The sequence below is a fragment of the Lygodium microphyllum genome, chromosome 9, assembly GCF_053477565.2.
Source record: "Lygodium microphyllum isolate KBCC chromosome 9, Lygodium_microphyllum_v1.1.10, whole genome shotgun sequence".
In the NCBI taxonomy this organism is placed as follows: domain Eukaryota; kingdom Viridiplantae; phylum Streptophyta; class Polypodiopsida; order Schizaeales; family Lygodiaceae; genus Lygodium; species Lygodium microphyllum.
In genome coordinates this window covers 113,214,825-113,239,813 of record NC_141143.1, presented here as the reverse complement: position 1 = coordinate 113,239,813, position 24,989 = coordinate 113,214,825, and the positions used below count along the sequence as shown (strand labels likewise).

The 24,989-nt window shown below is 47.3% G+C and overlaps 1 protein-coding gene across 6 annotated transcripts in view; it reads right to left on the bottom strand.

Annotated features, from left to right (window-relative positions):
* Window positions 1-22,639, bottom strand: part of LOC148031439 (uncharacterized) — a 291,467-nt gene extending 268,828 nt beyond the window's left edge. For 5 of the 6 annotated variants that reach the window (XR_015691896.1, XR_015691897.1, XR_015691899.1 and 2 more), the window contains exons 1-2: window positions 22,543-22,639; window positions 22,340-22,448 (exon numbers count right to left, since the gene is read on the bottom strand). Coding sequence is in view for 2 of the 6 variants with exons in the window: in XM_087684974.1 (XP_087541100.1) it covers window positions 22,340-22,448; window positions 22,543-22,547 (114 nt within the window). In the remaining 4 variants the exon portion in view is untranslated. The remainder of the gene's footprint in view (window positions 1-22,339; window positions 22,449-22,542) is intronic. The other variant, XR_015691898.1, reaches the window with a different exon arrangement.
* Window positions 22,640-24,989: the final 2,350 nt, after the last annotated feature.

Here is a 24,989-nt window from a genome sequence, read left to right as displayed (position 1 = left end):
TATAGCAATAGCAATAGAAGGTGTATCAGAAACAAACATCGCAGACTCCTTCTCCATGGCAATACGTTTTTAACATTCTGTGATATAGTGACTTGGCTTTTTACAATAATGGCACTTGCCCTCTTTGGCTTGCGTGCCCCCTACTTCTTGTTGTTTTGTGAAGTACATGAACTTGCAATACTCTGCAGAGCATTCCTAGACTAACTGCCCTTGCCCTTCTGTCTTGCCATAAAAGCCTATTCAGAGGCTACAACATCCACCCCACTGTTCTTCTGTATTTGCTCTTCCTCCAGTAGCAAACTAACCAACTGAAGAAAGATAAGTGGATGTGGAGAAATTCTCATTGTGAGATTCAATGCCGTGTGAAAAGCCAAATAAGAAGGTGGCAAGGAATTCAAAGTAGTAGAGATCATCTGTGCATCAGAATAATACTCATCTACATTTATCAATTGCTCACGCAAGTCCTAAATTTTGTTAAGATGATCCTCCATAGCATCACCTTCATCCATCTTCACATTTTCAAGATCCTTTTATAAGAAAGAAATGTGTCTCATTTTTTCAATCTTCACATTTGCTCAAGTATAAGCCATGCTACTCGTGAAAAAGTAGCAGATCACATATGCGGAATTATGGACCGCTGAACTACCAATGCGATAAGTGACAATGCTTGGGCATTCGAAGTGTCCCAAGCCTTCTGTGCAGCTGTTCTTTGGGGAAGTGGTTGAGCTAGAGCTGGCCGCTAACCACGTCCTCCTTGGGGAGGAGTTGCAGGAACCACAACTCTACAACAGACTTCTTCACCACTTACATACTCCCAAAGATTTTTAACAATGAGCACATTCTTTGTCATGAAGGACCACAAAGAATAGTTATTACTGTCCAATCTATCCTCTTTAGATACATAAGTGAATACATCACTCTGTCCTTGATTGGCCATGACAAATGTCACTCTATCAAAAGGCACAAGAGCAATAACAAAAGCTGGATTAACTTGAAAATCTGCAAATTTCCAGAAATTACAGCAAACACCAAGCTGTAATTTACAAAACTGTGTTACACTTGATCACTACTATCCAATGTGCTGAAATTTCCACAGGTTTCAGCAAATAGCACACTGTCCAATACACGAACACTGCTCAACAGCATGAAAAAATGCAAAAGCCCCAAAATTAAGCTGTCCAGTATGCAAAATTTCAATCAATTTCAGACTGAATCTTCAGTGAATATCCCAATATCTGCCAAACATGCAAAAGCCCCAAATTTTCTGTCCCAAATTCCAAGAAATTTCTGCAATGTGTGCCCAACAGCACTTTTTGGAGCGGAAATGCACCTTTCTGGCAAAAGCCCCTAGCTGTAGTTTTGACCTCCTGAATAAAAATAATAAAATATACCTGTCACCTCTGAGACGCAAGCCGGGTCGATGCTTGAGCTACCCGGACTGGTGGCGACGGCCTGGATGAGCTGGAGAACCTGGGGCCAGCTAGCGAACAAGTGGTAGATGGAGATGGAGGAGGCACTTAAGGGCGGGGTTGGCGAGCAAGGCAGAGCTGACTGCCTTGGTGACAGGCACGGGTGCAGGTGCAGGTGGCGCAACCTGCTACACTACAGAGCAGACGGTGCTAAAGGCTGCACAGGCGGAGCTGGGAGGCAGCGGCAGCTGATCCAGGGGGCAGTGCAAGTGGACGACAACAATTGGACAGTGGTGCTGTAGGCAGCAGCTGCTATGTTGCTAGTCAAAGGTGGCAGCAGGGTGGTGAGCTACTGGCTGGCTGGGAGGAGCTAGACCTAACAAAGCTGGAGTTGATGAAGAGCTCGGCGAACCTGGGAGCTTTGATACCAAATATTAAAGATGGAGATGGCAGCTATCAACTCAAAATAAAGTGAACAGTAGAGAGAGAGTGAGAGTGTAGATCCAGCTAGACACACGATTCAATTCCCAATGTGTAAGTGAAAGTACAAAGGACAACTCTTAGACCTTAAGGTTGTGTAAGTGCCTCAAGGTGCATTTACACCCAAAAGTGTGTGAAGTGCAGTAAGTGACCAAACTGTGTAACATAAACACACAAATAGAGAATAATGTGATTGGGGGGAAAAACCTCCCTTATGGAGAGTAAAAAGTGCCCCAGTGTCCTACTGCAGATTGCCGACACTCCTCCGTGAGCATAGGCATGAGTCAAACCCAACATTCATTACAACATGCATTCTTCATTATCTTTGTCTTCATCTAAAAAGCTCTCTAACTTCACTCTATGTTAGTTGTGTTTCCTCTACAAAACGGAGTGTATCTCACATTCAATATTGCTAAGACTACATAGGATGACTTGGCTAATCCCTCATATCCACCTCCACTTATTCAAATAAAGCTTCCCTATTCGCTTGGTGCTTATTTCTACAAAAATATGATTTATCCCTATTAGGTTGCTTGGATAGAGTCACACCTATGGTAACTCACCTAGTTGTGAAAGGCTCCTATCTCATAGAATAATAGTCTTACATCTTTGAAGCTTTGAGAGGAAGAATTCCAAATACCTCTGATCCTCACGAAGAGAGGGGGAAAAAGAGGAAAGAGAATAGTCTTTTTTAAATTAAACCCTTTTCTTCCCCCCCCCCCCCCCTCTCTCCCTCTCTCTCATGTGTAGCACCTAGGGCCTAACCTCTCTTTTTTCGTAAAAGGTAATTGTATTAATTACGAAAAAGGTACAAGTTTGCATGATTACAAGATACACGATGGCTCTACCCCATCATGTATACATGCTGACTCTCTACAAGAACCAGACAACCTAAGAGTTACAAAGTCATGGCAAAGACACAGAGGAAATTGCCATATGCTAGGGATGTAAGTCCTCCCGAGGGAGCATGTCAGAGTGCCGAAGAAGATCTATCTGCCAATACAAGAGACCTTTAAGCCGAGCAATATGCAGCTGAACATTATAGGCGGAATCAAAAAGAAAAGCATTCCGAATGGTCCAGTTATGCCAACAGCCCCAATATCGAAGAAAGTGAAACAGGATCTTCATGTGTGGCTATGTCGGTGCGGGATATTTAGGCCGCGCAAAAACCCAATCAAACGGGCGTAGCAAGAGACCAACCACCGCTCGCCAAACAGCTGACAGGAAGGACCAGATTTTCTGAGCGAGGGGGCAAGAAATAAAACGATGACGGGCGGATTCCACAGTGGTAGTGCAAAAGAAATAATTGCCGTTGGAGATTCGACGCTTGGAAAGAGCTGAAGCAAGCGAAAGACCACCAATCATCACCCTCCAAAGAAAGACCTTATATTTGAAGGGTGTCTTGTTTAACCAGCCCTCCATCACAATTACCCTCCACCATGACCGGGTTTGGGTTTTATGCAATCCCCATAGAGTATTAGCTTTAGTAACCAACCATTGATGATCTTTAATCAGAAGATGGTACACTTGGTTAGCTGAAGCCTTTTCTAAATTCAGCCGGCCTACAAAGTCCCAGTCCTGCCAGGGACGATCCGTAGCAAAGGCAGGAAAGGGCTATTTGCTCTGTGTTGAGAATCAGCAATCACACTCACTAAACAGCCTCTTTGTATGGAGCTTCAGGGCTAAGGACATGCAGGCTAACCTATCCCATATGCACAGTGGTGCCTACTGCAGTTTCCTACTTTCCTATAAAGCATTGTACTTGCTTCCTTTTCTTAATGCAATGATAGTACTCTTTTCTTTTCAGTGAAGTGTCAGTGTCATTGACCACATACATAAGATTGTGTTTATGAGTCCAAGTCTCAATCTTGGAACCTAATTCACTTGTGTAACAAACAGTGTCTTTGTCTTCTCCATCATGAGTCCACACTTCTCCTTCCATCCACCATAACTCACTGCCATGCTCTAGATCCCGCATCTTTCACATGGTATCAGAGCGTAGCTGAGCATGGCTTAGCATGTTTCAGGTCCTCTCTCTGCTCTCTCAGTCTCTCATAATCTCTATCCAGCTCAGCTCAAGTGTTTGACTTCATCTCCAACTCCATTTTCACTCTCTACCCCTTGGCAGCCATAGCCAACTTGCAACCTACCTCTGTTGGAGGAGCTGGATCTCCACTTACAGGGCATATCTTCACTTGCTTCCTTCTGAGAAATTGTTCCTCACTTCAAGGCGCTTCATCCCAGCACCTCAATCCATAACATTGGTGACCTGTAACTCCAGCATTGCGAAAATTCGTCGTCGCTGTTCAGACTGCGCTGCTGCTGATTCGTACGTCATTTTTCGCCTGCACACGTCGCGATGCTGACGAAGATCATAGGGCTTTGATAGGCCTTGGAAAGAGCTACATTTCCATAAAAAAAGTTTTGGAAATGATCAACCATAGCTCCTGCAATCTGCAAAAAACCAGGCCTCTCTCTGAAACCCTAAACTGTCAGCCATAGCCAAAATCTCTCAAGCTTCTTTTTTCCTCATTTTTCTCGCTCCTGACACTAAACCAAGCTAAAGCCCACTCTAATCCATTGACCCAGCATCAAATCAAGGAGAGGAAGGACTTGAGAAGATTGAAGAACGACCGAACGATCCCGAACAAGAAGAATCAAGCTCAACATCAACACTGACATAGTGTGTTTTCACACTGTCATTAATTGTGTCTCTTGACACATTGCAATCTACTCTTCTACTGATAAAATCTCAGAATTCTGGTGTTGATTTGCTGCTGATCTTGCAACCTCAACATGGGAAAAGACTCTCCAAATGCTCGATTCAAAGGAGTCGGGTTCCACACTTGGCAAACCCGCATCAAGCTCATCCTGATGAAGAAGGGTCTTTGGGCCATCACAAACGGCAAAGAGAAGAAACCTCGAGATGCGGACCTTGCAGTTACTTGGCAGAAGAATGATGACAAGGCACAAGCCATCATCAAACTAGAATTAGACGACAGCTACATCCATCATGTGGATGCCTGTGACACGTCCCATGACACTTGGGATAAATTGGATACCTTATTTGGTGCACAGTCAAAATCGTCTAAGTATGGTCTATTAATTGAATTTTTCCGACTTGATATGAAGCCTCATACATCCCTGGCATCCCATCTGAACTACATGGAAAGCCTGCTTACTCAACTTGCAGGAATAAAGCTAAAAATGGATGAAGATGTTTGTATTGGTGTCTTGCTAAAAAGTCTGCCTCCTGCCTATGATAATGTATCAACCACTTTAACCAATATGCCTGATCCTCAACTTGTTGATATTAAAGCCTCTCTGTTAGAAGAAGAAAAGAAACTTAAAAGCAAAGAAGAGCCCAGCACTTCAAAGGATGAACAAATGTTATATGTAAACAATAGATACAAAGGTAAAAAGGAACCGCTCTTCTGTGACTTCTGTAAAAAGACCGGACATACTGAGAAGTTCTGTCATGCTAGGAAGAGATCCCAAAAGGCCTATCTTGCAGCTGTGAAGGAAGAAGAAGACCATGGACCAAAAGATGAAGAAAAAGATGAAGATGAAGACCACCAGGATCGGAAGGACAAGACTCATCAGTCCTTCTACTCTCATTACTCTGATAGACTGTTTTAAAAGCCTTGTACTTCCTTGCCCTAATGCTTCCTGCCATAAGCTTTGTAAACTCCTCATATAACTTGGCATTACAGTCCCTATACACTTTGTGAGGCCCCTGTTACAGCCTCTAGATGTCCATCATGTTTTGGTGCCCACACTTAGCCTTTTCTGCGACAACCTCTGGTGTCTACCATGTTTGTGGTGTGCCCACACTTTGCAGGTGGTTCTCATTACAGCCTCTACACACTTTGTACATTTCTAGTTGTGATTGAGGAGGGGTGTTGAGAATCAGCAATCACACTCACTAAACAGCCGCTTTGTATGGAGCTTCAGGGCTAAGGACATGCAGGCTAACCTATCCCATATGCATAGTGGTACCTACTGCAGTTTCCTACTTTCCTATAAAGCATTGTACTTGCTTCCTTTTCTTAATGCAATGATAATACTCTTTTCTTTTCAGTGAAGTGTCAGTGTCATTGACCACATACACAAGATTGTGTTTATGAGTCCAAGTCTCAATCTTGGAACCTAATTCACTTGTGTAACAAACAGTGTCTTTGTCTTCTCCATCATGAGTCCACACTTCTCCTTCCATCCACCATAACTCACTGCCATGCTCTAGATCCTGCATCTTTCACACTCTGGAGCACCAACAAAAGCTGTTCCCATAAATACATGTATCCACGAGGGATCCTGAAAAGACTCCCGGCTATACAAAATGATATCAACACATTGCGACTAGCAAGGGTGGCATCCGCTACCGAAGTTAAGCCCAAACATGCCATGCGGTTGAATTTTGGTCGAAGCTCATGTTTACCTTCCCACGAAATTAACCACGAGACTGCCAACAATTCCAATTGAAAAGAATTTGTAGCTAAGCGATCCTCCGCTGGATGCCACTGAGCCTTCCGGAGAACCAGTCTCCAGGAACACACCAAATGGGCAAGCAGAGATGAAGAACTGGAAAACCACGAATCTGCATTAAGAACATGCCACCAAGAACCCCGGATTTGAGTATTGCCATGCAGAAGCCCGTGATCCTCAAGAAAATAACGGGCTATAACGACCCATGGATGATGCTCCGAGCACATGGCGCGAAAAAGAGACCAACGGAGAGCCAGCATATGAGTTTGGGCATCTAAAATAACCCCTCCACCCATGCGTTTGGGGGTGCACGCATGCGACCAAGAAATCCAGGAAATGCCTGCATGCAAGGAATCCTTCTTCCATAACATGAAACGAATAGACTGAGTAAAAGCATTGAGTGTAGTAGTAGTCCAGGGCAGCAATGGCAAGAAATATGTGAGCATTGGCAACATAATTGTCTGGGCTACTTTGAGGCGAACATGGAAGGGCCAGGCCTGAGACTTCCAATACAGAAACTTAGCCGCCAGTTTCTGTGAAATCCGTTGTAGTAGCTGCTTTGGGGGAACATCAACACCCAAAGGGTACCCAAGATGCCTGACAATGGAGCCACGGGGAACAACCAAGTCCAATGACTGCAAATCCGACTCCGTGCAGTTGAGAATGGCTGATTTCAAAGCATTGATGCGAAGACTGGAAGCCTGACCAAAGAGAGCCCAAACATCTAAAGCTTTGCGAAGGTTATCCTTGTCCGCACGTAGAATCATAAAGCTGTCATCAGCCAAGGATTGACTAATGAAGTGCTATCCAGAGGAAAGCGACAATCCAGCCAACTGAGTAGAAGCTCCCATGTGAGATAACATCGAAAAAACGGGATGAGTCGCAAGGGCAAAGAAGAGAGGACTCAAAGGGCACCCCTGTCTGACTGAGCGGGCAAGGACAATTGGCTTGGTAACGCCTCCATTCAGCATAACTCGCGAAGACGCTGCAGCACTGATAGTGTAGATCAGACGAGACATCCGAGCACCAAAGCCCATAGAAGACATGAGTTCTGCAATGAAAGACCAGTCCAGATAATCAAAAGCCTTTTCCAGGTCCAGTTGAACCAGTACGACCTCCTGATTAGAATGCCTTGCATAATCAATCGCCACTTGCGCATTTAATACATTGTGCAAAATGTTTCTACCCTTAATGAAACCATATTGGAGAGGATGCACAATGGCAGGAAGATGCTTATGGAGCCGATTCGCCATTACTTTGGAAAAGATTATATACATAGAACCCATCAAAGAAATTGGGCGCCATTGTTTCAACATAGACGGCGAAGGAACTTTTGGAAGTAGTTTTATAAGACCTTTTTTCCATGAGGAAGGCATGATCCCTGTTTCCCACACCTGCTGAAACAAAGCCGTCAATGGTTTCGCGAGCTGGGTGGCAAAAATCTCAAAGAACTCATTGGTGAGACCATCCCAGCCAAGACTTTTATCCTTGGGCAAGTGTAACAGAACATCCATAACCTCCGCCTCACAAATATCTGCCTCCAGAGTAGATTGCATGTCCTACGGAACCTGATTGCGGACCAGATCATAAAAGACTGAACAAACATGAGCAATTTGGCCTGAAGGAGCAGAAGTGGAACCAAGAAGGTCGAGGAAATAATTCCTACACATATTCACAATAGTCTGCGGATCAAGGATCAGTTGACCTTCTGTATCCTGGAGTCTAGTCATATTCTCTCGAGCAGGAGAGGCATGGAGAGCTCGAAAGCACTTATGAGTCTGACAAGCACTATCTTGCAAAGTCTCCGTTAGATGTTGCAATTTGACCTGCTGATAAGATTTCAACTGAAACTCTTTAATAAGATCAGCCAGGCGCATTGCCAGTGACAGCAAAAATACATCATCTGGAGTGTCCACCAGCAAAGAACGAACCAAAGCCAGCAGGTCCTCCGCTGCTTGTCGACGCCGCCAGCAAAGAGAGGCATGATGGATCCCATACTGCCAAGCAACCCGCTACACATTAGAGAGAAATCTTTCAAATGAAGCAGTGCCCTGAGAGGAGAAGTCCGATAAGAATCTATTAATCAATTGCTGTATATAACCCTGAAAGATTGCATGCTTCAAATAAGACGAGTTGAAACGCAAAGGGAGTCTATCCAGAAATTGCTTAAAAGGTGCAATGGGTTGTGCAAGGAGCTCAAGCTGGAGAGGGAAATGGTCCAACAAGGCATATTGTTGCAACACTTTCATTTCGAGCATCTCAGGAAGGAAATCATCATTCTGCATGATATATATGTGGTCTAACCGCGACCATGTTGTTGCATAGGAAGCAAGTCCGAGTGCCGAATGAGATCTATTTGCCAATGCAAGAGACCTTTAAGCCGGGCAATGTGTCTCTGTACATTAGAGGCCGAATCAAAAAGAAAGGCATTCCGCGTGGTCCAAATGTGCCAGCATCCCCAGTATCTGAAAAAGCGGAGTAAGATCTTCATATGCAACTGTGGCGGTGTGGGGTAGTTTGGGCGCACAAAAGCCCAATCGAAAGGAGTTAGTAAGGACCCCACCACTGCGCGCCAAACTTGTGACAAGAATGACCAGATATTCTTGGCGAGCGGGCAAGAAAGAAATCGATGTCGGGCCGATTCCACAATAGTGGTACAGAAGAAACAATTGCCATTCGAGATTCTACGCTTGAAAAGGGTCGAGGCAAGAGGAAGACCACCAATCATCACCCGCCAAAGAAAGACCTTGCATTTGAAAGGTGTCTTATTCAACCAGCCTTCCATCACAGTTGCCTTCCACCATGACTGAGATTTCCGCAATCCCCATACAGTATTAGCTTTCACACCCAGCCATTGATGATCTTTAATGAGAAGATGATACACCTGATTAGCAGAGGCCTTTTCCAGACTCAACCAGCCTAACACCTCTCTTTTTTTTTTCGTAAAAGGTAATTGTATTAATTACGAAAAAAATACAAGATTACTGGATTACAAGATACATGACGACAATCCAAGCCATCATGTGAAGAGGTTCTAAGTACTACAAGTTACAATGTCATGGCAAGGATGCGGAGGAAATTGCCATATACCAGGGACGGAAGTCCTCCGTAGAGAGCAAATCAGAACGATGGAGAAGAGCTAACTGCCAATACAAGAGGCCCTTAAGCCTCACAATATGCCGCTGAACATTATAGGCGGAGTCAAACAGAAAAGCATTCCGAATGGTCCAGTTATGCCAACAGCCCCAGTATCGAAGAAAGTGATACATGAGCTTCATATGGGGCTGTGCAGGAGTAGGGTATTTGGGCTGGCCAAAAACCCAATGAAAGGGACGCAGGGTGATACCAACCACCCCTCGCCAAACAGCCGACAAAAATAACCAGACTTTCTTAGCGACGGGGCAAGAAATAAATCGGTGGCGGGCGGATTCCATAGTAGTGGTGCAAAAGAAACAGGTGCCATTGGAGATTCGTCGCTTGGAAAGAGCCGAAGCAAGTGGAAGACCCCCAATCATCACTCGCCAAAGAAAGACTTTATATTTAAAGGGTGTCTTGTTCAACCAGCCCTCCATCACAGTTGCCCTCCACCATGACCGGGATTTACGCAATCCCCATAAAGCATTCGCTTTAGGAACTAGCCATTGATGATCTTTAATCAGAAGATGATACACTTGGTTAGCAGAAGCTTTGCTCAAATTCAGCCGGCCTTGTAGGTCCCAATCCTGCCAGGGACGATCCGAAGCAAGGGCAGGAAAGGGTTGTCTGCTCTGGAGCACCGTCAAAAGCTGTTCCCATAAAGGCCTATATCCACGAGGGATCCTGAAAAGCCTCCTAGCTGTACGAAACGATATAAGCACATTGCGACTGGCAAGGGTGGCATCCGCAACCGAAGACAAGCCCAAACGTGCCATCCTATTGAATTGTGGTCTAAGCTCATGTTTACCTTCCCACGAAAGTAAACGCGAGACTGCCAGTAATTCCAATTGAAAAGAGTTAGTAGCCAAGCGATCCTCCGTTGGATGCCACTGAGCCTTTTGAAGGACATGTTTCCAGGAACATACCAAATGAGTAAGCAACGATGAAGAAGAAGTGGAGAACCGCGAATCAGCATTAATAACATGCCACCAAGAACTCCGGATTTGGGTATTGCCATGCAGAAGCCCATGGGCCTCTAGGAAATAACGAGCTATATCGACCCATGGATGATGATCCAAGCACATGGCGCGGAAAAGAGACCAACGGAGTGCCTGCATGTGAGTTTGGGCATCTAAAATAGCTCCGCCACCCATGCGTTTGGGGGTGCACGCATGCGACCACGAGATCCAGGAAATACCTGCATGCAATGAGTCCTTCTTCCATAGCATGAAGCGAATAGACTGAGTAAGAGCATTCAGAGTCGTAGTAGTCCAGGGCAACAATGGCAAGAAATAGGTGAGCATTGGCAACATAATTATCTGGGCTACTTTGAGGCGAACATGGAAGGGCCAGGCCTGAGACTTCCAATACATAAACTTAGCCACCATTTTCTGAGAAATCCACTGCAGAAGCTGCTTTGGGGGAACATCAACACCCAAAGGGTATCCAAGATGTCTGACAATGGAGCCACGAGGAACAACCAGACCCTGCCAGTCCAAGGACTGCAAATTCGACTCCGTGCAGTTTAGAATGGCTGATTTGAGCGCATTGATACGAAGGCCTGACGCCTGACCAAAGAGACCCCAAACATCCAATGCTTTTCGAAGGTTATTTTTGTCCGCACGAAAAATCATAAAGGTGTCATCCCCCAGAGATTGGCTAATGAAGTGCTGTCCTGTGGGAAGCAACAGTCCAGCCAACTGAGAGGAGGAGGCCATATGAGATAACATGGAAAGAACTGGATGTGTCGCCAGGGCAAAGAATAGAGGGCTCAAAGGGCACCCCTGTCTGACGGAACGGGCAAGGACAAATGGCTCAGTAACACCTCCGTTCAGCATGACTCGCGAAGACGCCGCAGCACTAATGGTGTAGATTAGACGAGACATCCGAGCACCAAAGCCCATAGCAGACATAAGTTCAGCAACGAAAGACCAGTCCAGATAGTCAAAAGCCTTTTCCAGGTCCAATTGAACCAGTACTACCTCCTGATTAGAATGCCTGGCATAATAAATGGCCAATTGGGCATTCAAAACATTGTGCAGAATATTTCGGCCCTTAATGAAACCATACTGGAGAGGGTGCACAAGGGCAGGGAGATGCTTATGGAGCCGATTTGCCATTACTTTGGAAAAGATTTTGTACATTGAACCCATCAAAGAAATTGGGCGCCACTGTGTCAACTTAGATGGCGAAGGAACTTTTGGAAGTAGTTTGATAAGTCCTTGTTTCCATGAGGGAGGCATGATCCCCGTTTCCCACACCTGCTGGAATAAAGCCTGCAATGGTTTCGCCAGTTGAGTAGCGAAAGCTTCAAAGAACTCATTGATGAGACCATCCCAACCCGGACTTTTATCTTTAGGCAAGTGTAACAAGACGTCCATAACCTCTGCCTCACCAATATCTGACTCCATAGTAGCTTGGATGTCCTGCGGAAGCTGATTGTGGACCAGGTCATAAAAAACCGAACGGGCCTGAGTAATTTGGGCTGAAGGTGGAGAAGCGGAACCGAGAAGGTCACGGAAATAATTCTTGCACATATGCACAATAGAATGTGGATCCAGGATAAGGTGGCCTTCTGCATCCTCGAGTCTGGTCATATTCTCGCGAGCAGGAGAGGCATGGAGAGCTCGAAAGAACTTATGGGTCTGGCATGCACTATCTTGCAAAGTCTCTGTCAGATGTTGCAATTTGGCCTGTTGATACGATTTTAACTGGAATTCTTTAATAAGATCAGCCACCCGCATGGCCAGTGCAAGCAGAAATGCATCATCCGGAGTGTCCACCAGCAGAGAGCGAACCAAAACCAGCAGGTCCTCCGCTGCCTGTCGACGGCGCCGACAAAGAGAGGCATGATAGATCCCATACTGCCGAGCAACCCGCTGCACATTAGAGAGCAATCTGTCAAATGACGCAGTGCCCTGAGAGGAAAAGTCCAAGAAGAATCTGTCAAGCAATTGCTGCATATAGCCCTGAAAAATTGCATGCTTCAAGTAGGACGAGTTGAAACGCAAAGGGAGTCTCTCCAGAAATTGCTTGAAAGGTGCAATGGGTTGTGCAAGCAACTCGAACTGCAAAGGGAAATGATCCGACAAGGCATATTGCTGCAACACTTTTATTTCGAGCATCTCAGGAAGAAAATCATCATTCTGCATTATATATATACGGTCCAACCGCGACCATGTTGTTGCATACTGGGCCGAATGAAAAGCAAACCCGGTAGAAGACGGGTGTAGCCAGGACCAGAGATCTTGCTTAAGAACAGCAAGAGCCAACTCATGCCACATACGACTTTCCGGTGCATCCATGACCGAGTGCTCCAATGTGGACTGGGAAGAATCAACACACATATTGAAATCCCCCATGAAGAAGCCCCGTTTGCCAAGTGACAAGGAAGTCTGCAAAGTCTGTCAAAGCTCCCGGCGAGATAAGGAATCATTCGGAGCATAGAGGCCAAGTAACCATAAGATTTCCCCTTCAAATAAAATTTCAACCACCAAAAAGCGGCCATGAACATCATTTTTAATAAGAACAGGCTGATATTGGGCATGTACAATCATGAGCACACCCGAATAATGCATGGCCTGTGTTCCTGCATAGAACAAACGAAAGCCATGGCAATCCACAACTTTTCCGGCGTCACCGTGACTCTTGTGCTCAACAGCGCACAGGACATCCCACTGATTCTCATACAAGGCAGTCCACATGGCATGTTGCTTGTGTCGAGAACAAATTCCTCGCACATTCCACGTGGCTATTTTCATGTGTATGCAAAATAAAATCAGATACGAGGCACAGCTTGCCTCGATTTGACTTTGTCGGCGAGAATGTCCAGGACTCCCTCATCCAAGAAATCCGCCAACACCGCAAAAGAGTTCTGAGGACCAGATTTGAAAGTAGACGGCATATCTGCTTGTTTGGGGTTGGAACATGGATAACGACGGTCCCATGGGGTAATGACGTTGCCTCTGGTATCAAAAGCCAGCTTTGCAGGTGGACCCTTTAGACGATCCGAATACATTTTCCTGGCGGGCTGAGGACGGGGGGCTGAGGAAACCATAGCAGGAGCAGAGCACTCGGAAGACAACATTTCCTTCCTGCGCATATATGTACGCATGGAATCTTGTGAGATAGTAGGCACAATACTCTCCATGCCGGCAACAATCCTGTTGCCTTTTTTTGCACGTACTTCAACCCAATCAGTGGCACGGGAATCCAGACCTGAAACCTGTTGTTTACCTTTAGCCAGAACTTGGGGCGGGTGGATAGTATCCAGCGACGGAGCATCACACACCATATCTTCCATGGGCGGAGCAACATGGCCCGCATCTGAAATGTGTTGCTGCTCTGGGCATTCTGCCATAAAATGCCCCAACTGTCCACAGGAAAAGCAATGGCCTGCAAAATTGCCCCATTTCAAACGAAAGTGTAACGGATGCATGCCAGAGCAATTGAGGCGTAACCAAGCAGGCCTTTTCCTTGCAGTATCCCATAACATGCACAAGCGGTTGCGATTCACAGCCCTAAGACTGGGAGGGACCAGAACCGTGCCCACAGCGGCCATAGCATCCTTCAATAGCGGCCAATAAACAGCCGGACAATTTTCCACTTCTACCCACACAGGGCATTCACGTTGCAGTAGGCGCTGAAAATCTGCCATCGGGCGCCATGGAACCACATGAACCAACCGACGATCAAAAAACAAAGGCAGTTTAGACAGGAGAGCAGCACGGTGCGTCTCAGTTTTCAAGAGGACCTCAAAAAAACCCCGAGACCCAACAAAAATCTCTTCAACACATTCTCCTTGTAGCAGACTCTGCAGCCATTGGCGAATACGGGAAAGCAGCGGGATTCGACCAGTGAAGAAGAGTATCACAGCGCGTTCATAAAACACCGAAAAAGATCGTAGGACAGTTTTTGGGTCAACGGTAGCTTCCAGAACATCGTCAGGTGCAGAGTCAAAAAAGGCTTCCTGATTATGTTGAACATATTCGCCAAGCAGAGTGTTGGCAAATTCCAGCAGATGTTCCCAGTCCACATCCTGAGGGTCCACAGAATCCGAAGCAACCTGCGCATAGGAACGATCCTGAATAACACCTATCTCTGCCGAGGTATGCTTGGTACGTTTACCCACAGGCTGGATGTCAGGACCCGAGGGCATCTCTTCAATGCACGGAACCATATCCTCCGGTTCCTCAGCATCAGAATCTGGACCAAGTGCTGCCACCGCTTGGTCTATGAAATCCAGATCCAATCCAGCCATCTTGGATGACGAGCTGATCTCGAAGGAGGACTGACGCATAGGCGAGGGGGGCGACCGACAGGCGAGGGTGGACCTCAGGCGTGGGCAGAAGGCCGGACGCACAAGGCGGACGGGCGTGAACCAGGCGCAGAGCCCGCAGTGCACGCGGGCGACAGCAGGGCTGGAGGCGCAACTGACGGGCTGCCAGATGCAGGCGAGGAGCCTGTGGGTGACGACACGAGGGCGGTGACAGGCGACGGCAGGGAGACAGGGCGGCTGCAGACGGGGTGGCGCGTCTCTCTCTCACTCTCTCTCTCTCTCTCTCTCTCTCTCTCTCTCTCTCTCTCTCTCGCCGTGTAGATCAGCAAGCACTCAGGTCGAGACGCTGCCTTGCTGACGACTGTGGGGCTTAGGGTTGACCGCCGCCGGGCGGCTTTGTAGAAGGGAAGAGAATAAGCAGGCGTACCTGCGGACAGCAGCGTAGGCGAAAGCAGACGGGCGTCGGCCGGCGTGGCAGTGGGAGTGGTCAGGAAAACGGCGCAAGGGAATCCGTGAAGGACCAGGACGGCGCTGCGGAGCCAGTCGCATGAAACGAACGCGGACAATACAGGCAGGCGACGGCAGGGACTCCACAGGCGGGCGACGGCAGGGACGATACAGGCGGGCGACGGCCTATGCCGGTTGTACGCGGTCTCTCTCTCTCTCTCTCTCTCAACCTAACACCTCTCTTTTTTTTTTCGTAAAAGGTAATTGTATTAATTACGAAAAAAAATACAAGATTACTGGATTACAAGATTACAAGATACATGATGACACAAAGCCATCATGTGAAGAGGTTTTCTCTTTCTTTCTCTTTCTCTTTTTTCTGATTACAAGATACACGAGGGCCCTAGGCCAACGTGTGGGGAAGCCCCGTAGTAATGCACTGAAAAGGTTACACCAATCATGGCAACGACCCAGAGGCAATTGCCATATGCCACGGATGCAAATCCTCCCGAGGGAGCAAGTCGGAGTGTCGGATGAGATCTAGCTGCCAATGCAAGAGGCCTTTAAGCCTGGCAATATGTCGCGGTACATTAGAGGCCGAATCAAAGAGAAAAGCATTGCGCGTGGTCCAAATGTGCCAGCATCCCCAATATCTGAAAAAGTGAAATAAGATCTTCTCATGCAACTGTGGCGGTGCGGGATACTTCGGGCACACAAAAACCCAGTCGAAAGGAGTTAGCGAGGACCCCACCACCGCGCGCCAAATGTGCGACAAGAGTGACCAGATATTCTTGGCGAGCGGGCAAGAGAGAAAACGATGTCGATCCGATTCCGCCGGTGTGGTACAGAAGAAACAATTGCCATTCGAGATGCGACGCTTGGCAAGGGCCGAGGCCAGAGGAAGACCACCAATCATGACCTGCCAAAGAAAAACCTTGCATTTGAAAGGTGTCTTATTTAGCCAGCCCTCCATCAGCGTTTTCTGCCACCATGACAGCGATTTCCGCAGTCCCCAAACAGTATTAGCTTTCTCTCCCAGTCATTGGTGATCTTGAACAAGAAGATGATACACCTGATTAGTAGAGGCCTTTTCCAGACTCAGGCGGCCTGCAAGGTCCCAATCCTGCCAAGGGCAATCCACAGCCAAGGCAGGAAAGGGTTGCCTACCCTGAAGCTCCGACGAAAGCTGCTCCCATAAATCACGGTATCCACGCGGGATCTTGAAGAGTCGCCGAGCAGTCCGAAACGATACGAGGACATTGCGAGTGGCAAGGGTAGCATCCGCAACCGACGTCACACCTAAACGGGCCATGCGATTAAATCTTGGTCTGAGCTGATGTTTATCTTCCCATGAAAGGAGTCTCGATACTGCCAACAATTCCAGCTGAAAGGAATTAGTCTGCAAGCGGTCCCCTACTGGGTGCCAACGGGCCTTTTGGAGCACCACTTTCCAAGAGCCGACCAAGTGCAGTAACAAAGAGGAAGAGGGACTGGAAACACGAGAGTCAGCATTAAGGACATGCCACCAGGAGGTCCGAAGCCGTGTGTTGCCATGGCGGAGCCTGCTGTCCTCAAGAAAATAACGGGCTATGATGGTCCATGGGTGATCATCCACACACATGGCACGGAAAAGGGACCAACGGAGAGCTAACATATGAGTGTGTGCATCCAAAATAGCTCCACCACCCATGCGCTTAGGGGTACATGCATGTGACCATGAAATCCACGAAATGCCTGCCTGCAGTGAATCCTTCTTCCACAGCATGAAACGGATGGGATAAGTGAGGGCCTTCAAAGTAGTAGGCGTCCATGGCAACAAAGGCAGGAAATACGTTAGCATTGGTAGCATGATTGTTTGGGCCACTTTGAGGCGGACATGGAATGGCCACGCTTGCGACTTCCAGTACATAAACTTCGCCGCCAGTTTTTGTGAAATCCACTCCAACAGGTCTTTTGGCCGTACATCCACCCCCAATGGGTATCCAAGATGCCTGACAATGGAGCCACGGGAAACCACCTGTCCTTGCCAGCCTAGGGACTGTAAATCAGTCTCCGTACAACTGAGAATGGCTGACTTAAGGGCATTGATGCGAAGCCCAGAGGCCTGACCAAAGAGTGTCCAAACATCTAATGCCCTTCGAATGTTGTCCCTGTCCGCCTGCAAAATCATAAAGGTGTCATCAGCCAAAGATTGGCTGACGAAGTGTTAACCCAACGGAAGAGACAGCCCGGCCAACTGAGCAGAGGCTGCCATGGAGGATAACATTGAAAGAATCGGGTGAGTCGCCAGGGCAAAGAAGAGAGGGCTCAAAGGACAACCCTGTCTGACCGAGCGTGCAAGGACAAATGGCTCTGTAACCCCACCATTAAGCATAACTCTGGAGGAAGCCTCAGCACTAATGGTGTAGATCAATCGGGACATTCGGGTACCAAAGCCCATAGCCGACATGAGGTCTGCAATGAAAGACCAGTCCACATAATCAAACGCCTTTTCCAAGTCCAATTGAATCAATACCACTTCCTGACCGGAGTGCCGCGCATAGTCAATAGCCATTTGCACATTTAAGATATTATGCAGAATGTTGCGGCCCTTAATGAAACCATATTGGAGAGGATGCACAATAGCTGGAAGGTGCTTGTGAAGCCGATTCGCCAGCACTTTGGAGTAGATTTTATACATGGAGCCCATCAAAGAGATTGGTCTCCAATGTTGCAACTTTGACGGCGAAGGGACCTTTGGAATTAGTTTGATAAGGCCTTCTTTCCATGAGGAGGGCATGACCCCCGTTTCCCACACCTGCTGAAACATGGCCACCAATGGCTTCACCAACTGCGTGGCCGAGGTCTGAAAGAATTCATTAGTGAGACCATCCCAGCCAGGACTTTTATCATTCGGCAGGTGCAGCAGGACGTCCATAACCTCTTCCTCGCAAATATCCGTCTCCAACGTGGCTTGCATATCAACTGGAACCTGCTGGCGGACCAGATGATAGAAGACCGAGCGGGCATGCGTAACCTGGCTAGAAGGCGAGGAAGAAGAGCCAAGAAGTTCCATAAAATAGTTTCTGCACATAGTGACAATGGTCTGCGGATCCGTGACCATGCGACCTTCTGAATCCTGGAGTCTGGTCATATTTTCGCGAGCCGGAGACGCATGCAAGGCGCGAAAGAACTTATGAGACTGGCAGGCGCTATCTTGCAATGAGTCCGTCAAGTTGCGCAGCTTGGCCTGTTGATAAGATTTCAGCTGAAATACTTGAATAAGATGGGCCAACCGCCTCTCCAGAGACAGCAGAAAATCATCATCAGGGGAATCCAGAAGCAAGGAACGGACCAAAGCCAGTAAGTCTTCCGCTGCATGTCGACGTTGGCGGCAAAGCGAGGCATGATGGATCCCATACTGGCGAGCAACCCGCTGCACATTAGAGAGCAGCCGTGCAAATGAAGGCAAGCCCTCAGAGGCGAAGTCCAATAAGAACCTCTCAATCAGCTGCTGCATATAGCCCTGGAAAATTGAATGCTTCAAATAAGAGGAGTTGAAACATAAAGGAAGCCTATCCAGCAATTGCACAAAAGGTGCAATAGAGTGTGCCCGTATCTCAAGCTGGAGGGGGAAATGATCCGACAACGCATATTGCTGCAAGACCTTCATTTCCAGCATCTCGGGAAGAAAATCACCGCCCTGCATGATATACATTCTGTCCAGTCGCGACCAGGTAGTTGCATATTGTGCGGAATGAAAAGTAAACCCTGAAAAAGAAGGGTGAAGCCACGACCAAAGATCTTGCTTGAGTACGTGCAAAGCAAAGGAACTCCACACCCGGCTTTCCGGCGTATCCATTACCGAATGCCCTGAAGTGGACTGCGAAGAGTCAACACACATATTGAAATCTCCCATCAAAAACCCCCTTCGGCCGAGTGACATGGAGCCCTGCAAAGTGGACCAAAGATCCCGTCGGGATGCGGGATCATTCGGAGCATAGAGGCCCAACAGCCATAAAATCTCTCCTTCAAATAAGACTTCGATCACCAGAAAGCGGCCCTGCACATCATTTTTGACAAGGACAGGCTGATATTTCTCATGGACAATCATTAGCACGCCCGAATAGTACGTAGCAGGGGTTCCTGCATAAAATAGACGGAATCCATGACAATCCATTACTTTTCCTGCTTCACCGTGACTTTTGTGCTCAACTGCACACAACACATCCCACTGGTTCTCATGCAAGACGGTCCACATGGCATGTTGCTTATGGCGAGAGCAAATGCCTCGCACATTCCACGTGGCTATCTTCATGTATCCTCAAAGAAGGAAGTCAGGAACGAGGCGCCTGCTGCCTCGATTTCACCTTTTCCGCGAGAGCATCCAGGACACCCTCATCCAAAAAATCAGCCAATACTGCAAAAGAATTCTGGCGACCTGCTTTGGAGGTAGAAGGGAAATCCACTACCTTGGGAGAGGGGCAGGGATAACGCCGATCCCAGGGTGTAATAACATTTCCTTTGGCATCGAACGCCAGCTTGGCAGGTGGGCCTTTGGGGCCGTCGGTATAGGCTCTCCTTGGAGACTGATTACGGGGGGCAGACGGGGCCGTAGGACGCGCAGCCTGCTGTGAAGTGGCCATTTCTTTCCGGCGCGTATACGTGCGCACGGAATCCTGGGAAGCGGGAGGCCCAGGATCCGCCAGGCCTGCATCCAACTTTTTACCTTTTTTGGGACGTGCCTCAATCCAATCAGTGCGACGGGAATCCACACTCAGGACCTGTTGTTTGCCTTTATCCATGACATGAGGAGACTGAAGGGCTTCCTGGGGCATGGCATCAAGCACCATGTCATCCTTGGGCAGCACAACCTGCGCATCCTCCGAAGACGATTGCTTTTCAGGGCATTCGGCCATGAAATGCCCCAATTTTCCACATGAAAAGCAGTGGCCCGCAAAGTTGCTCCATTGTAAGCGAAAATACAAAGGATGCATGCCCGAACAATTGAGGCGAAGCCACGCGGGCCTTTTCCTGGCCGTGTCCCATAGCATGCATAAACGGTTGCGGTTCATCGCCCTGAGGCTTGGGGGAACCAGCACTGTTCCCACAACTGCCATCGCATCCTTCAACATGGGCCAATAGACCGCCGGACAGTTTTCCACCTCCACCCACACCGGGCATTCGCGTTGAAGCAGACGCTGGAAGTCGGCCATGGGGCGCCATGGCACAACATGGACCAAGCGGCGATCAAAGAATAGCGGCAACTTGGACAGGAGCTCAGCGCGATGCGTTTCCGATTTCAGCAGGACCTCATAAAAGCCACGAGGTCCAAGGAAGATCTCCTCAACAGACTCCCCTTGCAATAGATGGTGCAACCACTGGCGAATATGCGAAATCACTGGGATCCTGCCAGTGAAGAAAAGTATAATTGCACGGTCATAGAACACCGAGAAGGATCGCAAGACTGATTTGGGGTCCACCGTGGCTTCCAGCACATCATCCGTTCCCGCAACAGAAAAAGATTCGGTATTATGCTGGACATAATCGCCGAGCAGAGTATTGGCGAAGTCCAGCAAATGCTCCTAGTCAATTTCCTGCGAATCCACAGGATCAGAGGCCACTTGCGCATAGGAGCGTTCCGGAGGACTCATTGGCTCATCAGGCGTATGCTTGGAGCGTTTGCTGGCAGGCGGCAGTTCAGAACTCGGCGGCAACTCCTCCGTGCATGGCACCATATCTTCCGGCTCCTCTGCATCAGAATCAGGGCCAAGGGCTGCCACCGTCCGGTCAAGAAAATCCAAGTCCAGGCCAGCCATACTGCTGTCTTCACACGCGGTGTCAAGGGGTCAGGCACAGGCGGTGCAGCATTGCAGGGCGCTGCAGGTACCGGTGACGGGCAGCGTTGGACCGGCGGGGCAGACGTCAGGCGTGAGGCGGGCAGACGTCAGGCATCAGATGTCAGACGTCAGGTGCAGCAGGTAGAGGCGACGGGGAGCGTTCGACAGGCGTGGCGGACGTCAGCGTCTGACGAAGGCGGGCAGACGCTAGGTGTGGACGAAAGCGAGCGCAGGTACAGACGACGTGGCGAGCATGACAGGCGCAGGTACAGACGGGCGACGGCTGCTGCGACAGGCGTACGAAGGACAGGTGCAGACGGGCGCAGGGACAAACGGGCGCAGCGACGAGCGACGGGTTCAGCGGCTGACAGCTGGCGTGGGGGAAGAAGATCCATAGACGACACGATCGACGCCGCTCTTTTCCGCGTCTTCAGCCATGGAAAGAGGTTGGCGACGGAGCAAGACGAGAAATGTTAGGGTTCAGAGATGGCGGACTGTCAAGACCTGCGGGGCGTCGGCCATCTCCACCCTTAGCCCTTCTCTAGCCTACCACTAGCACGATTCCAATGGCAAGGAAGAAAGCATACTGCTCGATGCAAACACAGCACTCCAACCTAACACCTCTCTCTCTCTCTCTCTCTCTCTCTCTCTCTCTCCTTACTACTATATTATTTTGGTTGTAGGTTAATCATATATGTAGAAGCATCGATATTCCCCAAGACTTTGGCGCTCACACATAAGATGCCAAAGGGAATATCACTAGATTTCAACACTTGCTAGGTTCCACAAATCATGTGTTAAAAAAGCTGAGCCTGTACTATTACCCACCGATTTCCAGCATTCAAGATAGAGACTATAGATGAGGCAGTACATGTGTCTATAGTTTGAAAGTAATCCAAGGAGCAGCTCAAAGGAGACGCAATAATATTGACAGTAGCCTCAATACATATAACACCAGCTGGTTACAGAATTTGGCCAATCTAAGTACTGTGCATGAAAAGCATGATTCACTAATTCTCGATGAATCAAAAAGACATTGCAGAGCCCATTAGAATGCTTGTAAAATAATGTGGCAATGTTTTTAACTTCTTCCGAAGATATGACGGATGAACAAGTCTCCATCGTCAAGGATGGAAAACCTTTTTCCTCGGAGGTCTGATTGACAGTACACATACAGCCTCTCTCTCTCTCTCTCTCTCTCTCTCTCTCTCTCTCTCGGCACGTGCGTTACTTGGCTCATGTAACTTGAGGTCTGTTGAGGCTATGGAAGATGCAGAGAGCTTTACCTTGGAGTCTAAGTCATCGTACAGTTTCGCCAAGAGAGCATCCAGATCATGCGCTTCATCATCCAATGAGGTTTGACGCAGGCTGATCCAGCGATAATCGCCAATGACACTGCCAAAAATTTATCGCTCTGTAAGCAGTAGGACAAGACCAGGAACCCGATAAATCAATCCGAGGACGGGAGGTCGGCGCTCTGTGAGCATACCTCATGGCGGGGGAGGCCACTGATGGACGCAGAATATGATATATTCTCTCTCTCTCTCTCTCTCTCTCTCTGTGTCTGTCTGCCTGCTTCAGTTGACGGCCAGCTGATTCAGTTGGACGTTCACTTGAAGTCCCACGGCTTTTAAGTTTTCCGCCTCACATGACCCACCAACGATATAAAGCTCGTTGCACACAGGCATTGCCCGCGCAATCTGCACCGAGTTGGTGGGCAGAGGAAAAGTTGACTTGGGCACCACCACCTGCTTACACATTGGGCAGGAGACACTTTTCGTCGTCGATAAAATGTCCGTCCATCTTCCATTCGCAATCGTTTACACACCAGCTATCACTTATGCACCGAGCACTTCTTGAATCGCATGTGTGAAAAGATACTACGGATGTTGATCATCATTCTCACAATAATTATTATTAAAATACTTGATTAAACACTTTAAACCAACTAATAAAACTTTTAAAAAAGTCACTAATAAAACTAGAAGTATTATAAAACTTTAAAAAAATACTAACTAAAAAAATTAGTAATGAAAAAGAGAGCAGGGGTGTTGAATCCCTTCACCATGTTGTCGAGGCATGGCTCTACCGAGCTCTCTGTGAAAAGGTGAAAAGAGGGAAAAAATTTTACCACACCACCCCTCTTTCCACTTGCATTGCAAATGCTACAAAAGTTTACTCACCATTGTCTTCTTGTAGCCCATAAAAAACATTTCTCTTGAAGTAAGATCCAATCTATGCAAATTTTAGCATCCCAAAGAGACTTTAAAGTCAAATAGCAATCTCACTTGTTCATCCAAGACTTATAGACCACGTATATGAACAAAGTCAAGTACAATTGATGAATAAGAAGCATGGCAAACTAGACATTCATTTGTGAAGAGCACTGCAATTCATAAATTTTTGACCCCCCCAAACCCCTCCCTTTTGACCTTAAAATTTCCCATAAGAAGTGTAATAGTTACTTAATATTTTAGCATGTAGGGCTACACTTAGCTAAATGCTACAAAACATCAAAACCTCAATTTTGTGAAGGCCAAGCAACAAAAATTAGAAAAATCATGCAAGGATGATTGAAAATTACTTACTTGGCTATGATTGCGCTTGTTTTTGTTCTTCAACTTGTTGCTGCATCACACCACTTGGATGTACAAGCCTCTATTGTTGGTCTGGTTGGGTTGACCTAGCTTCCTATTGCACCTCTTGCTGATGAGCGATTTGTGATTGAGACTGTGGTTGAAGAACAATATGGGCTGATTGTGTTTGAGGAGGGGCTTGAGGTAGAGGCATCAAAGTTGCCAAGGAAGCTTATGTCTGGTGATGTTGTTGCTGCTGTGATTGAGCTTGTTGCTATTGTGCCAACTTCGCATATGTAAGAGATTTTGTTGCTGTTGTGAAACCTAAAGACTGTTTTGCCCAATAAGTTGCTATTGTTGCTGTGGTAAAATCACCTGCTGTTGAAGACCTGACAGTGGCTGTTGTTGAAGGACTACTTGATGCTGAAGCAGTGATGGAGTCTGTTGTTGCAAAGAAAGTTGATGTTGTTGCAAAGAGAGTTACTACTGCTGCAATTTGTGTTTGAACATAGCTGACTATTGCAACCGATGTTGCATTAGAGCTGTTTGTTAGAGCTACAAGGGCTACTGTTTGCGGCTGTTGATTGATGTGACTAAAACTGTGTCTCCAGCTGTTGTTGAAGTTGTCGTGCATGTGGTTGTTGTTGTGGTTGTGGCTATGACTATACTTGTTGCTACAAATGTGGCTGTGGATGTGACAACTGTTGCAAGGAGATTGACTACGACTGTTGGAGTAGTTGTGATTGTGAGATTGGTGGCAATTGTGGATGCTACTATTGTTGACCAAGCTATTGTGCCATGGTCCCCTACTGGGTGATAGCACCAGTATGTTGTGGTTACTGTTGTGGATGTTGGTGTTGTTGATGCTGTGCATATTGTGGCTATTGTTGTTGTTGTTGATGTTGCTGTTGTTGGTCTTGTAGCCCACTCAAAGAGCCCTTTCCACACTTTTACAACAACTCCCCTCTAGATTTGTTTTAAAAACTAGTTCTTTTTCCAAATTCTACTTCCCGAATTGAACTTGAATTTGAAGGCAATATATATCTCTTACAGGGTATAAAGAGAGTCTATCCATAACACACATTTCCTTAAGACGACCATCAAAGCTTTCTCAAGCTCAATGCCAGATCTAATGGAATGCTTATTATTTCAAGTACTTCAAGTGATGTAGCTATGGCAACCTCTCACATAACCATTGCAGACTCTCATGAATACCATAACAAACTCACCAATTTTCCTCCCCATTGTAGCTTATCTACAAAGGCTCCTTGATTGTTGTTTACTACTTGAAAATATGTCTAATTTGCTTTTTTTCAATGTTGATTACTATTGTTTATTGCTTGAGAATAGATACCATAGC